This window comes from Populus trichocarpa, chromosome 15 (genome assembly GCF_000002775.5).
Source record: "Populus trichocarpa isolate Nisqually-1 chromosome 15, P.trichocarpa_v4.1, whole genome shotgun sequence".
Classification (NCBI taxonomy): Eukaryota; Viridiplantae; Streptophyta; class Magnoliopsida; order Malpighiales; family Salicaceae; genus Populus; species Populus trichocarpa.
The window spans coordinates 15,037,249-15,052,576 of NC_037299.2; the positions used below are offsets into that span (position 1 = coordinate 15,037,249).

The 15,328-nt window shown below is 36.2% G+C and overlaps 3 protein-coding genes across 13 annotated transcripts; 2 read left to right on the top strand and 1 right to left on the bottom strand.

Moving 5' to 3' along the window:
• The first annotated feature begins 464 nt into the window (after positions 1–464).
• LOC7474055 (uncharacterized) lies at positions 465–4,824 on the top strand. 3 transcript variants are annotated; one of them, XM_024586505.2, is made up of 6 exons: positions 465–1,105; positions 1,642–2,464; positions 3,001–3,059; positions 3,429–3,557; positions 3,680–3,815; positions 4,477–4,824. In XM_024586505.2, exons 2-6 carry the CDS (start codon positions 1,760–1,762, stop codon positions 4,789–4,791), a joined length of 1,344 nt encoding a protein of 447 aa, XP_024442273.1. In that variant the 5' UTR covers positions 465–1,105; positions 1,642–1,759; the 3' UTR covers positions 4,792–4,824. The 3 variants fall into 3 exon arrangements, with proteins under 3 accessions (XP_024442273.1, XP_024442274.1, XP_052303435.1); XM_024586506.2 differs by having other exon boundaries at positions 465–1,061; XM_052447475.1 differs by having other exon boundaries at positions 465–981.
• A 1,292-nt stretch (positions 4,825–6,116) lies between these two features.
• LOC7454519 (kinesin-like protein KIN-10C) lies at positions 6,117–11,344 on the top strand. 9 transcript variants are annotated; one of them, XM_052447468.1, is made up of 21 exons: positions 6,120–6,547; positions 6,700–6,877; positions 6,970–7,173; positions 7,292–7,481; positions 7,589–7,797; positions 7,883–8,127; positions 8,214–8,253; positions 8,768–8,830; positions 8,925–8,972; positions 9,066–9,113; positions 9,199–9,255; positions 9,361–9,417; positions 9,532–9,588; positions 9,675–9,728; positions 9,873–9,933; positions 10,013–10,296; positions 10,382–10,428; positions 10,726–10,747; positions 10,835–10,903; positions 11,002–11,040; positions 11,160–11,344. In XM_052447468.1, the coding sequence occupies exons 1-21, from the start codon at positions 6,366–6,368 to the stop codon at positions 11,166–11,168; spliced, it is 2,163 nt and encodes a 720-aa protein (XP_052303428.1). In that variant the 5' UTR covers positions 6,120–6,365; the 3' UTR covers positions 11,169–11,344. The 9 variants fall into 9 exon arrangements, with proteins under 9 accessions (XP_052303434.1, XP_052303428.1, XP_052303429.1 ...); XM_052447467.1 differs by having other exon boundaries at positions 6,121–6,547; positions 8,925–8,969; positions 11,165–11,344; XM_024586498.2 differs by having other exon boundaries at positions 6,122–6,547; positions 11,165–11,344.
• A 69-nt stretch (positions 11,345–11,413) lies between these two features.
• Positions 11,414–14,156, bottom strand: LOC7454520 (uncharacterized protein At3g49055). The gene is made up of 5 exons (XM_024586504.2): positions 13,053–14,156; positions 12,755–12,831; positions 12,400–12,511; positions 12,185–12,301; positions 11,414–12,027 (listed from the first exon to the last, which is right to left on the bottom strand). The coding sequence occupies exons 1-5, from the start codon at positions 14,052–14,054 to the stop codon at positions 11,671–11,673; spliced, it is 1,665 nt and encodes a 554-aa protein (XP_024442272.1). The 5' UTR covers positions 14,055–14,156; the 3' UTR covers positions 11,414–11,670.
• Between the last annotated feature and the right edge of the window lie 1,172 nt (positions 14,157–15,328).

Genomic DNA, 15,328 nt, shown 5'->3' on the forward strand with positions numbered 1-15,328 from the left:
GCAAATAACAATTATAAAAATAAGGATCAAAATTAATATAAAAATTAAATTCTAAGGGATGAAATTAAAAAATAAATATTTAAAATAAAATATATATATAGCAATCAAAAGTTTGAGGATCAAATTTGATATAATCAGCAAATATTATGATATTTCTAAATTTTTTATAATTTTCGGAAAGTGTTTTCCATCCAAAATAAAAGGAAAACACTTTTCTAGAAACTAAACCAAATTTTTTTGATTGGAAAGTATTTTTCATTAACCAGAAAATTATTTTCTTTATTAATTAATTTTTTTAATAACAAATAAATATAAAAAGGTTTGCCGAATCATTTTCCAGAATGAAACACAGCCCTAAACTGTTTATACTTATTAGCTTTTAAATATTAAATTGTAAAAAGAGTACGTATCTTTGTTGATGAAGAATCCTTGGCTTCTAACTCCACTCAAACTCCAATGAGAACAGAACTCCATTCTCCCCCTCATCTGCTTGTATAAGAGGAGATTAACGAGATTTGGATACACGAACCCATTTTTTCTGTTATGGATTCATGCAGTTACCGTTAATAAAAGGGAAAAAGAAAGAGACTAGTCTTGTAGTCCTGGCCAATTAACCCTTTCCATTCATGAATCATTGCCGATCAAAAGAACGACAGTGATGTCCATGTCCTGTCCTCCCATTCTTATATATATATATATGAAGGAGTAGAAATTATTAAGCCCTTTGCAGTTTGAACAACTCTAATCTCCCTTTGACTTGTAGTTGCAACTTGGCAGCAACACTTCAAATTTTATGTCTTTTCTGTTTCTTTTTCCTTTTCAATTCCAATTAATACAACTCAGCAATACCATTACCACCAACAAGTCTACAGAATTATACATTTCAATCTCTCTCACCAAGAAGAAGAAGAAGAAGAAGAAGAAGAAGAAGAAGAAGAAGAAGAAGAAGAAGAAGAAGAAAGCTGTCCTCTTCTTGGCAGTGTAAGAAAGCGCATGCTTCAAATTATTTGGATGGATGGATGGAATGGAATCTTTTCTGTGTTTTCCATGGATGTTGCCCTGTAAAGTTTTCATCTTTCACCTGCTCAACTAATTCTGCTCAAGGGTATCTCTTACTTTTGTCGTGTTTTCTCTTCATTTTAATTTTACGAGTATCAAAAGCTTTGACCTCGAACCTTAGTAATGGAGACCCAGATCATTTTTTTTTTTCAAATAGTCATCTTCTGGGCTCTCCATTAAATTGTAAAGTTTCATGGCGAGTGGTGTTTCCACTCCTGTACATATTCTTCACTGATCAAGTTTCTCTCGTTATTTGTATTGCGTTCTAGAATTTCCATTGCTGCCACTCTATTCTTATTTGATTTGACAATTGAAATACTGTGCCATTTTGTTATTGGAAGGAAGCTTCTGCTGTGTGATTCTGTTTCTACTGCTCATAACATTTTGGATGTCATGTGGACTTGGTCTTTCTGCCACTCATCTTACTTTGTTTATAGCCGTACCACATTATCTAGGAATGGAAAATTCAGCATTTTCAATTCTCTTTGAAATCTCTCCTCACGTTTAGAATCGATTTCTAATATCTAACACGTGTCTTAAAGTACTCAAACTGGTGCTCAATTGAATTCTCTCATCTTGCAGTGAGGCACATTTCGAACCATCCATCTACCTGATATTATTTCCCGATGTTCTTTTCGGCAATATCCTGCTAAATCCACGCCTCTTGATCTATGTTAGTGTGATTAGACTCTAGGCACCAATGTCAATCTTATGTGGCGGACCTCTGCATGAGGGTGTGTGTTGTCTAGCTTGTGCTCGCTGGGCGTGGAAACGATGTCTCCACACTGCAGGTCAGGACAGTGAAACTTGGGGTCTTGCAACTGCTGAAGAATTTGAGCCGGTTCCTCGCCTTTGCCGCTATATACTAGCTGTTTATGAAGATGATCCTCAACACCCTCTCTGGGAACCTCCTGGAGGGTACGGAATAAACCCAGATTGGTTAATCCTAAGAAGAACTTATGAAGATAATCATGGAAGGGCGCCACCATATATACTGTATCTTGATCATGACCATGCTGATATAGTTCTAGCCATTAAGGGCCTTAAGTTTTCAAAGGAGAGTGACTATGCTGTACTTTTGGATAATAAGCTAGGGAAAAGGAAAATTGATGGTGGGTACGTCCACAATGGGCTATTGAAGGCTGCTGGTTGGTTTTTGGATGTGGAGGGTGACATTTTGAAGGAATTAGTGGAGAAGTATCCGAATTACACACTGACTTTTACAGGTCATTCTCTAGGGTCTGGTGTAGCAGCAATGCTGACACTATTGGTAGTGCTACATCGTGATAAATTGGGAAACATTGACAGAAGGAGGATCAGATGCTACGCGGTTGCACCTGCAAGATGTATGTCACTTAATTTGGCTGTCAGATATGCAGATGTTATCAATTCTGTAGTGCTTCAGGCAAGTTTTTATCCATTTCATATACATGGAAAACAATCTGAAGATATGCATCTAAAGAAACCTTAACAAAATTTGTTCTCCTTTTGCATTGCCAATACCCTTCATTATCAATCTGTGATTTTACAGTGCACCTTTCTTTCTATGAAAATGTTCTCTTTGCTATAGCTTCTTCTTATTTCATATTTGATCAATATGAAAAATGTTATTCACAGGGAAACCCCAGTATTGGTGCCCCTTGATTTGAAGCTTTTATTTCCTTGTTTTTGGTAAGAGAATAAAATATTTAATAGGTGGCAAGGCCATGAACTGCTGCTGCGAAATGACTTGAGTTTTATTGCAATGAAGGGGTTGAAAATATTTCATTCACTCATTCACGTAACTTTTTTTTTGCGTTAAAAACTTGAAGTCTATCTATGAGTTACTGTTTGGAGAGCATTGGTACTCATGGATATACTTGCCTCTGTTTGTCAAGGGTATTTTATCTGAAGAACCACTGATGAAGTTGCTAAATGTCGTGAATTATTTCACTGAACCAGGATGATTTCTTACCGCGGATAGCCACGCCTTTGGAAGACATTTTCAAGTATCTTTTCTGGTACAGATCATGTTTTTCAATTACATTTTGTTTCATTAAAGTTTTTGCTAATCTTCTTGAAAAGCTAGACCATATTTGCACCAAACACTTGCAATGCTCTCTATTTCCTCTGTAATGTTTGATTGTGGTTCCACAGGACTGAATTAACTAATGGAAGGTTAACAAAAGGGAGGCTTGTAGAACTAAGTGCTTGAACTTGTATTAGCAAAAGGCAATTGTTATCTAAGAATGTAGTTAGTTGATGGCATTGATTATTTGATAGTCTAAAGACTATGAAACTTCCCCTTTCCTTTTTTCTTATTTTTAATCGTGTAATATCCAATATTATTCCAACTCACTGATTCTGCTAGTTTTCTTTTTCTTCAACAGTTTGCCCTGCCTACTATGTTTGAGGTGCATGAGGGATACATGTTTACTGGATGAGAAAGTGATCAAAGACCCAAGGAGACTGTATGCACCTGGTCGCCTCTATCACATTGTTGAAAGAAAGACTTACAGGTATTACTTACATCGTGTGCAGTGTCCATGTGCTTTGTTGCATTGACCCGTTTTTAGATCCAGTAGATATTCTAGTCACTTTTGGCTGGAGAACAGCTTTGAGTTTTTGACAATGGTTGCAGATTGGGAAGATTCCCCCCAGTTGTGAGGACAGCAGTGCCAGTAGATGGGCGTTTTGAGCATATAGTTTTTTCTTGTAATGCTACTTCTGATCATTCAATCATTTGGATAGAAAGAGAAGCCCAGAGGGCTATGGATGTAAGTTTTCAATTTCTTGGTATTAAACTTATCCTTTTCTGGTTCATGCCAAGTTTTCAAGGCAATAGTTGTTGTTGTTGTTGTTTTATTTTGCTTGCATGTTGGTTGTTGAGAGGGTCTATTTGCTGGTCTGAAAGTGGCAAACTTTTGTTAGTCAGAAACAAGATGCCAAAATCCTGGACTATCTAGTATACACTTTTCTCCTCTGCAAGTTTGTTGTGAGGGTGAGGGGATGAATGCTTGGACTTCAATAGCCTATCTTCGGTAACTTGATCTGCATGTCCATATGTTGTAAGTTCAGTGATATGTAAATCTACAGAAATCAAACTGAAATGAACGAGGTTCAATCATTTGAAGTTGCACAACGGGTTTTTTTTATGATCTTTTGAATTCACTCAAGTGCTGACAAAAACTATATGGGTTTTTAATGCAATTTAGCTGATTTGGCTAGAACTTAGAAGGCACGATATCTTGGTCATGTCATTTTCCTGAGTGCAAATCATTGATAGCTTGAGATAAGGGATGCGAGTTGGTATGGGTATTTTCTTGTTGTTATTTAGATGAGTTTCAGCCGCACCATGTGCTCAAGTTTCCTTAAAGTTTGCTTTAAAGAAATTGCTTTCATCTTGACTTTGGCATCCTGCTCTCCTTGGTCACTCAGGTAATGGTAGAGAAAGATGATATCATGGAGATCCCAGCAAAGCAAAGGATGGAACGACAGGAGACTTTGGCCCGAGAACATAGAGAGGAGTACAGGGCTGCGCTACAAAGAGCTGTTACGCTCCCAGTTCCCCATGCCTATTCATCTTCCAAGTATGGAACTTTCAATGAGATGGCGGATTCGCACAGATGGAGTGGGGAATCTTCTTTTGGCTCTTCGAAGACAAGAGAGAACTGGGATGAATTGATTGAACGCCTTTTTGACAAAGATGAATCTGGTCACATGGTTCTCAAGAAATCAAAAAGGGATGATTGATCATTATTTTCAACTTGAAAAAAAAATGAAAAAGAGAGGGGATATGTTTGAAAAAAAAGACATTAATCCATTATTCAAAAGATTATAGGTGAAAAATATAAATAGTTAATGCTAAGATGATGTTATTGGCGGCAACCACGGATGCACTTCTGATTAGGTATTAATTATTGTAAGACAATAATGGTTTTCCAAAGACTAAAATTGTGTAAATAGTAATGAATCTGATTTCATTTGTACTAAAAAAATTCTATAGTTTAAGAGATTTTTAGCTACTGGTACGCCAGAAAAGGGGCAAAGATTTTACAATGCAGCAACCACGGATGAAAATTGTTCGAGCTGAGCTGCTCTCATAGAATGCCAAAAGAACCCTGTATATATGGTTGGTTCCCCTGATTACTACGGGACATGCAGGAAGAGTTGTAATGCATGCTGAAAGGCAAGTTCGAACCTTTCTTGTTCATTAACTTGAAGCTAATATTTTGTAGTTTCTGCTGATAAATCTTCAGCAGTTTTGAAAAGGATTTAAAAAAATATATATATAGTAGAATCATTGATTATTCAATCAAGAAACTCCACATATATATTGTCTCTACAGTGAAGAGTTCTCCAGTCTCCAAAACTCAATGGAGCTCGTATCGTCTCGTGGACCTCGTAAGTTATGACCTATCTGACTCTGCAATGAATTGTATAACTCTGCTGTGGATGGGCAGTGGCTGTTTAAAATTTAAATGGCCTGCATGAGATGCCGGTTCTTACATTCATCATTGCACAGACTGATAGCCAGCAAAGAAATTCCAAGATTTTAGAAGATATGCCCAAAATGCATTTAAAAGAAAATGGAGGCATGGAGCAAGAGGGTCACCGTGAAAATCCAAGAAGAAGCTTCTCCTTTTAAACCAGAAAGATCTGAAATTGCTCAAGCTGACTTTGTTTGGGATTCCAGAGATGAAGTAGGAGGAGGAGGGTTGTTGAGAGAAGAAGAAGACTTGAAGGCCTCAATCTGTGAGTGACACTCGAGTCAACCCCCTTTACTTTGTTCAACGCCTCCACTTCACGCGGTGATATCACCTTCTTCACACGGCAATAAACTTCTTCCTTCCAATCCTCCCTTCCCTCTCTCTCTGTTCTTTTCCTTGGAAAAAAGAAAAAGATAAAAACAGAGAGAAGGAATAACACGTGGCATTTAACATCTTTAGAAAAGAAGTTCAATATAGGGATACAAAACGCAGCGTTTAATCAAATTGAATTGTGCACTACGTACGGCTCTTTCTTTCTAGGGGAGGGGAGGGGAGGGGAGGGGAGGAGCGGCAGTGAAAGAAAAATCAAAATTTGAAAAAAAAAAACAGAAAAGAAACAGCAGAGCCCTTCCTTCTTTCGACGTCTCTCTTTCCTTCTTTCCTTTTTTATTATCATCAAATTAATTACTACAAAATATCATCCATTTCAATCTCTCTCTCTATATCTCTATCTACGAATTCAAACACTCTCTCTCTCTCTCTCTCTCTCTCTCTCAATCAACCAGGTAAAGAAGAAGAAGAAGCAGAAGCAGAAGCAGAAGAAGAAGAAGAGTAAAGATGAGTGGCGTACCAAGAAAGCAAAACCTCAACCCCAAGGTTCGCGTCATTGCCAAAATCAGAGGTTCCTCACATCTTGACGGTCTTTCAACTTCTTGGATTTCCGTTCACAATAACATACGTGACGGCATTTTTTCTCACTCTCTCACTTTTTCTCTTGGAGACCGACCAGTTGCTACCAGGTTATTAATTATTTTATCTTTTTCTAATTAATTTTTGTGTTAGGTTAGTAGCATTTGTGCTCTATTTGGCTGTTTAGGTTGGATGGAAAACTCTAGATTAGGTATTCATGTTTTTTTTAATTGATTTTCTGTTATTGCTGTTGCTGTTGTAGTGGTGGTGGTGGTAGGAAGGAGGCTTATGTGGTGGATTATTGCTACGAACAAAACGAGAAAAATGATTTGGTTTTTGAAAGAGAAGTTAAGCCTTTTATTAATGAAGTTTTTGATGGCCGTAATGCCACGATTATTGCTTGTGGAGCAAGGGGCACTGGAAAATCCTACCTCTTTCAGGTCCTTTTCCTCATTTTTTTTATTATTATCATCAATTTTTTATTTATTTGCTGACATGTGAGAGTGAGAGGTGTTGTTTGATTTTTTTCAAGGGTACGGATGATGAACCGGGTCTGACAGTGTTGGCTGTGGATGAAATGCTTCGATTGGCTGCGGATAACGGGAAGTCCATTGCCGTTTCCTTTTATGAGGTTGATCAAGATCATCATGTCAAAGACTTGTTGGATCCCAATCGACAACAAGTTTTTGTATTGAAGGATGCTCATGGAAAAACACAATTAAAAGGACTTTCTCAGGTGTGATAATGTTTATAAAATATTTATGGTTTGATTTTGGTCAGAGATACTATTGATGATGGTTTCTGTGTTGCAATTGAATTGTTGTTTTATTTGTTTTCGATGTCTTTTGTTTCAGGTTTCGGTGACATCCGTGTCTCAATTTCACAATTTCTATGGTGGTGGGACTAATCCACGTAAATCGATTCAGAAAGCAGTGACTGAACTTCCCAAGAGAAGTCATAAAGGGTTGATAGTATATGTATCGTCTCATGGTGGAGAAAAGTTGGACGTTTCTGTCAGCAAATTGAATTTTGTTGACTTGGCAGGTTAAAACCAAACTCTTTTTGTATACATTTTCATTTTTTCATTTGGTTTTTTTGTTAGAGTCTAAATCCTTGGTTGTCATCTTCGTCATTGTTGTTGTGTTTGTTAGGTTATCAGGATGCTAGAAGGAAGAGTATTGATGGACATAATTTGGTTGAGAGTACAAGGAATATTAATAAGTCCATTCATGCCATTCATAATGTTGTTTACTCTTTGAAAGCTAATGAAACTCATGTGCCATACCGGGAAAGTAAGATCACTACCATGTTGCAAGATTCACTAGGAGGGGCTGGCAGAATTTTGATGGTCACTTGCTTAGTGAGTTTTGGCTTGTTCAATTTCATAAGAGTTTTTTAAGTCAGTTTTTTTTTTCAATTGTTCTATTTCTCACCCCTGAATGCAGAACCCATCTTTTTGCCAAGAATCTATTTACATGGTGAAATTAGCATCTCGTTCTTGTCAAGGAAGTAGTTGGGCTATCACAGACTCCACAAAGAAAGCCAACAGCTCAGCAAGACCAATGGTGCCTTCTTCACATAATAGCCGGATGCTTGGTAGTGTTTCCACATCTGTGAAGAAACAAATTGTGTCTCGAGGGCACATTTCTGGAAAAAAAGCACACTGTTCAACTTCCACACTGAAAGCTAGGTATTTTCTATCATACCTTGTCAAATGAAATTACAAGGCATTTTGTTCTCCAACCGTTTCCAATTGAATTTTTTTTCTACTTGAAGGAAACTGTTTGATGAGTCAAGTGATTTGATATCTCAGAAGGTACTTGGTTTCTTACTACTTTGTTCCTGGTATCCACCAAACAGTTTTCTTACTGCTTCATGAAAAAGAAGAAGAAACAATGATAAAGGAAACAAAACAAAATCATACATACAAGTAAAATCTTTAGGTAATTGAAAGAAAACACCTAGGCTAATCTATGTAGTTCATGTATTAGGTCGTGGGAGTTTGTTTTTGAAAAGTGTTTATGCCATGGGAAGAAGACATACATTTCCTTGTGCTGTTGTTGTAAAGCTAAAATGAATGGCTATGTTATATTAGAAATAAACAATGTTTCAATAGTCAGTGCAGGACTCTGTAGGGTATTTCTAGCTTTACCTAGAATAGAATAATCTTCTGAGTTCGTGTATTAGGATGTGAGACTTTGTTTGAAAAAGTGTTTGTATGAGGGGAAGTAAATTTACATCCCTGGAGCACTTGTGTATAGCTAAAATGAATGAATGATCTGTTATACAAGAAATTAAATACGGTTCTGACTTATGATAAACCTCTCTAGATTACTGTGCAGCCAAGTTCCTCAAACAATGTTCCAACAGTTGAATCTGTTATGCATGAAGCGGTATAGTTTATCTAGATTTTCCCTGTTATTATCTATCAAAAGAATGCATTTGGTATTTTCATGACATTTGCTGATAAAGCTTCATTTTGTACAGGACCAGCTCACTTCAAATGTTGCCAAAGAAGCATCATCTTTGGAAGTAGTAATGTTTTCCCTCAACTGCTTTTAGTTATCTTCACGTCTCTTTTAGATTATAATATCTTGCAAATGTCTGAGCGATTAATATCTGATACAGGAAGGTGTATCATTGTTCACTCATGAGGATTCAAACTCTGTTTCTGTGGTGGGTACATGCCATGAACATTAAAATTTTACAGTTAATGTTGTTTAGAAAAAATACAGATCTAAAAGTTTCATTACCTTCTCAGGATGTTTCTCCTGTAGCAGCAATTTCTAGTACTTGTGAAACTACAATACTTGATAAGGTAAATAGCTACTTACTTGATGAACCTTAATCTTTGCTGCTGTTAATTTTACAGTTAATGTTGTTTATAAAAAAATACAAATCTAAAGTTTCAGTACCTTCTCAGGAAGTTTCTCCTGTAGCAGCAGTTTCTAGTACTTGTGAAACTACAATAATTGATAAGGTAATTAGCTACTTATTTGATGAGCCCTAATCTTTGCTGTAAAATTAACTGTTAGTCTTACAGTTAATGTTGTTTAGAAAAAATACAAATCTAAAAGTTTCAATACCTTCTCAGGAAGTTTCTCCTGTAGCAGCAGTTTCTGTTACTTGTGAAGCTACAATACTTGATAAGGTAATTATCTACTTACTTGATGAGCCCTAATCTTTGTTGTTTATAATGTTTAGAAAAATACAAATATAATTCCAATTCTTTCTCAGGAAGCTTCTCCACTAGCTATTTCCAGTACTTGTGAAATTACCGTACTTGATAAGGTAATCAGCTACTTACTTGATGAGCCTTAGACATGGAAAAAACCACAATTGTTTATGGTTCCTTGTTTGTGATCTAGATGCTTTTTAAAACTCCCTAGTTAATAGTAATAGATCTTTCATGTATGTTATGATCTACTCATGCAGGCTGACGAGGACCAAAACAAAACTGTGCTTTACACTGGAGAGTTATCTATGTTCAATGAAGGTATAGAATAAAATATGCGATACTAATGATTTAATAGACAATAATGCCGTTCTCTTGTGTAATCTTCTTATTTTACCAGGTAAAAAAATAGACAAGGAAAACAACAGTTCAATTGTCAATCAAGGTGGATCGCCACCCATTAGCGCACAATTGCAAGAACTATCAAACAGTTTGAAGTTACTATGTTCCTCAACCCCATCGTGCATGGATATAACACTAAAAAATGATGCATTTCACAATCAAACTTCAACTGATATCGGGGAACCAACAACTCCCAGTTCAAGTATGAGAGTAACAAATAGGGAAATTACAAGCTTTTGTAGTCCATGGGAAAAATTCAACGCCCGCAGCACTGGGATGAAGGTTAAATCTACATTCTCTTTCCTTTATCTCCTCTTTTCAAATGCTTATCTGCAATTGCTAACATCAACCTTTTGTTCTGTTGTAGAACTCACTTGTTCAAGATTATCTTAGATTGTTGAACACAGCTGACAAGTAAGTACACTCTGTCAATTTTGATTATGTTTCTTGTACTACTTTTAATTCTTGTTTGCTTCTGTTTAGGTACTTATACTATAATCTGACTTCTATTTTGATAGAAATTTCACAATATATACATATTGTGAAAGCTGCCAAGCTGTTTCTTTATTGTGACATAACACTCGCAGCTACCATAACTGAGATTTTATAGTAATTATTCATAGTTGATTATGCAACATTAATACCTGTGTATTACTGTTTTCTATCTTCACTTGACAAACTAAACTTGGTACTTTTCTTCTTTGTTAACAGGGAAGAATTGAGGAAATTGAAGGTGATTAGCGTTTCTAATTTTGTAAATATCAATGTGTGCTGTCTTATTGCTGGCATGTGATATGAATTAGAGTGATGCTTCATGCAGGGTATTGGAGAAAAGAGAGCTACTTCCATCCTTGAACTTCGAGAAGATTGTCCAGAGCCATTTAAGAATGTAAGCATTTTTGGAAAAGCTTTTTACATGGTGTTATTGTCTTTTTATTTCATTTGTAATTTAGTTAATGATTGTCAAGAATCATTATTGGTCAACAGCTTGATGATTTGAAAGACATCGGACTCTCAGCCAAGCAGGTTTTCTCTTTAATTCCTATAGAACTGTCTTCATATCGACTTTTCAAAATCTGTCTGTCAAATACGTTCACTAAAAAACCAAATGCAATTTATGTTTATTATTAATATTTTGTTTGAAGTGCAGGTAAAAGGATGGCTTAAAAAGGAAGTTGGGGGACTCTTTGATTAGCATGGCAGCTATGATTAATATGTTGGTTTGGAAGATAATTTACTTTGGGCAACCGAAAGTTGCTTTGAAACTTAATTAGAATTGATTGTAAAGTGGTTACTATATATATATAAATTTGGCATGCATTATTATTCATCGTTTTGAATTTTAATCTAGTACTGTATTGTTTTTTCAAATTTAATGTTGAAAGTGACACACTTGAAATGAGATAAAAATTTGAAGAACAGGTTTATTTACTTGAGTGGTACAAGATAGATTGTGTTTCTGTTTAAAAAATGGAGGGACATGACAATTAGGGATGACAAGTAACAGAGAGGCCTTGAAGGAAAGAGGAAAAAATGAAAATTCTTTGGATACAAGAAAGCATGAGAAGAAGGAGAGTGGAGGGATGTAATAGAACACAATTTCCTAGGGTCACCAGGCAGCTGGTATAACACTTATCAGGCTCACGAAAATGTCTGTCAGACATTGTGATGAAGCAAGGCTTGCATTTCTGGCAGCATTCGTCGTCTCGCATTCTGAACTCTATTATTTGCAGTGCTAGCTGTGGCCGCTTTGATGGCCCGCCATGGCCAACATATATGCCTGACCTTATTGCATCTCCGCTCTTTGCTCTCTGCTTCTTCTACTTGCCTTGTTAGCTCCTCAATTCGCTGACGAAGTCCTGCGGCCCTGCTATCAGCTAGCTGCAGAGACCTCTCTGCTGCTGCCTGGGCAGCCATTGCAGCAACTGCTAGTTCATCTTTCAGCTTTAACTTGCCATTTGATATCTCTAAATTAGCCTTTGTTTTCTCCAGTTCTTGTTTCAAGATAACAACCTGATGACACCAACAATTTTAGCATTTGCCTTGAAAACAAAATGGAATTCAGCATTGGAATTCAAGAGCAGCTTGTTCAAGTAAACACAACATTGGTCCCTCAATCCCATCTCCCCCCCCCCCCCCAACCAGGCAATGTGGAAGTGATTTTGTTTACCAATTTTTCGCGTTCTTCGATTGCTTTTTTCGCAGCTTCCACTTCCAGCTCGCAAGCTTCTCTCCATCTCACAACCTCTGCCTCAGTTTCTTTTATTTCTGTCAGGAGTTCCTCAACCTTTGCCGTGAAAATAAAAAAGAACATAAGAATTGAAGTCAGCAAGGAAAGGAGCTTGCTTTATGAATGCATGCAATCTCAATCAAACCAATGATTACATTTTGAGCTTGCACCCTCTCTCTATCTTCCAACTCTTTTATGTACAGTATGTTCTCTGCAATTTCTTTATCTTGTTTTTGCACAAGGCTTTGTAATCGCTCAGCATCTGACCTGACATGTAAAAACCAATTAGTAATCACAAGCAAGCAAGCAAAACCAAGCATCTTTTTTTTCACAGGAAGCATTCGGTGGTCTAAGAAATATGCAGTCCTGTGGCTTCTCTTGTCTCCACCCAAGTTTCACACCATTTAGATCTTCCTCTCGTTTTCTTACTCTGTTCAGAATAAAACTTAATGTGCAGTCACATTTATATGCAAAGAAATACGCGGGCATAGCAGTTAGAAACTAAAATACCTAGATTCTTCCAGAGATCTCCTTAGTTGACTGTTTTCGAGCCGTAAATTCTTCATTATTCTCTCCATAGTTGAGGCCTGAAAACGACATGTGCAGTGTCAGACTGTGTAAGGGTGTTTCCTTCTACGTATGTTAATAATGGACACAGCACAGGATATCTAGCATTCCCACTACCAGAAAACTGGACACAATTTTTTGCTAAAAGCTGCCATATTTTCCATTACAAATGAGATGGATCCATGTGAACATACAAGACTAATCTAAAATTTATCTTTGCAAATAATGTAATCAGACATACCAGACTAACAACCTCCTCTTCACATTCACTGCCATCTGATTTAGTACTTGCAGCAGCAGAAGCATTAGTGGTATTGCTACCAGCTCCTGAACTTTCCATGGATTGTTCATTACTCCCACTTCCCATCATGAAACCAAATCCTACTCTCTGCAACCCGCGTTCTGCAAACTGCAACAAAGCCACCCTCTTCTGCTCGTTGTTCCCTTTTATCTTATTCAAACTCCTCTCCACAGCCTCCTTCTCCACCAAAGCAACCCTTAACAAGCTATTGATGTCTCGATTCTCCTCTGTCAAACTCACCACACTACTCTCCAATTCCCTTATTTCCTTCTTCTTCATCTCGTTGAACTCATTTACTTTTGATTCCGCCTCACTTGCCAGCCTTGTAATTGCCTTGAATTCCTCCCAAACCGACCTCAATTCATCATCTAGATCCAATTCTTCCCTGTTCTCTTCAGTATCAGATCTCTCAATTAAATTTCCATCATGTACACACTCTGTTAATTTCACCAGAGATTCCTTCACAGGCCTTACTAAATCCATATTGATCTTCAACAAGAACCCATTCTTGTCCCTAGCCTCTTTTATCTCAAGCTCCAGCTTGTCATTCCTCTCTCTAAGAAATTCCATTTCTTTTTCTAGTTTTTCCATTGTCAGATATGCCTCATCAATCCTTTTAACAAACCCATCTTCTTTTTCCTTGAAAGAGGCCTCGAGTTCTCTAACTTGGTCACGAAGAGAGTCTCTCTCGTGGGAAACTTTTTGGATAGCTAATTTGAGCTGGGAGTTGTTATCGAGCGCATCATCTCTTTGTTGCTGGAGGAGGAGTAGGTTTTCCTCCATCAAGGAGGATTTTCCTTGAATGGTATCAAAAGAGTGTTGGAGAGATTGAAGCTGAGAGAGGAGATCATGGTGGTCAGAGATAATGATGTTGGCATTGGTTGGGGAATCAGCAAGGTCATTGATGTAGGGCTGAGGAGGGTTTTGTGAGGTGGTTTCCATGGTCCATTGATTGGATATATCTGTGTGTTGATGAGGAAGAAGAAAAGAAAGTTTGGTTAGAGGAAACTTGAAAACCTAACAGTCAAAGGAAGGCAAGAAGGTCAGGTGGTGGTAGTAGTCGTAGGATGACAGTTTGAGTATGATGGGTTTTGGCGGGCAAGATGAAGCTACCAAATACCAATACCATCCTTGCTTCGGCTGGTTGGGCTGAGCCTTTAAAATCTTAATGGTCACCGGAGATGAGATGAGACTACTAAACCCAGTTCATCATTTCGGTTTTGGATTCTGAATCAATTAGAAACTAAAGTTGGAATTTTTATTTGAATCATAATTCAAGATTTATTTTTATAAATAACTTTGGATTATAATAAATTAAAGTGACTTTTAAGCTAGATTTATGTTTAATAAAAATAACTCAAAACAACATTTTTGAGAAAAGAAAATAACAATATAAGTTAAACTTTAATAATATTTATAATTTCTTTTCGGGTAAAAAATTCCAAAATAACTTAATTCAATTTATAAAAAAAAATATAATGCTAAAGACTTGTTTGTTTAGGTTACTAATGGTATATATTGAAAGGATACAACGTAATTGCAGTATGATACAAAATTACATAATCTAAGTTTATCTAGTTCAGACAATAGAGTTCCTCTAAATTTAGTTAAAATTAAATAATAATAATAATAAAGATCATCAGTTTTTATTCATAGCTTTTCAAAGATATTCATTTTCTTAATATAAAATTATTGAATCTATTTTTAGAGGTTTAGTCCATCTAAACTTATATTATAGAATTAAATCTTAGAAAAGACTACCGTAATTTTTTATTTTTTCTTTTGTATAGACTAATTCCATTTTAAATGTTTGTTAAAAGTTTAATAGCTCGATACTTGTCGCACTTATAGATGACATTATTCTTTTATTGTATCAATCATTATAGATGTAAAGACATTATATTATGAATTATAACGGTGCAGTAATGATTTTGTCATTTGAAAAGAATTTTGATTATCTAAGAGCAATTTTATCTTTTCAAAAACACTAATTGGTCATTAAGTATTGCTAAGGTTACTTTTGTCTTTTCAATTTTCTCAAAATAATATAATTATTTATTTGCCTCCGCGATTAAAAAAAAATTGAATTGTTGGGGCAAAGGAGTTTATGCCTTTATATATTTGCAAGATTATTGAAGGACCTTTCTACCTTTACATTTGAGGAAAAGTAAGAAAAGAGTTTAAGGGTGATTTTATCTTTTCACGCTAGGTTTTTT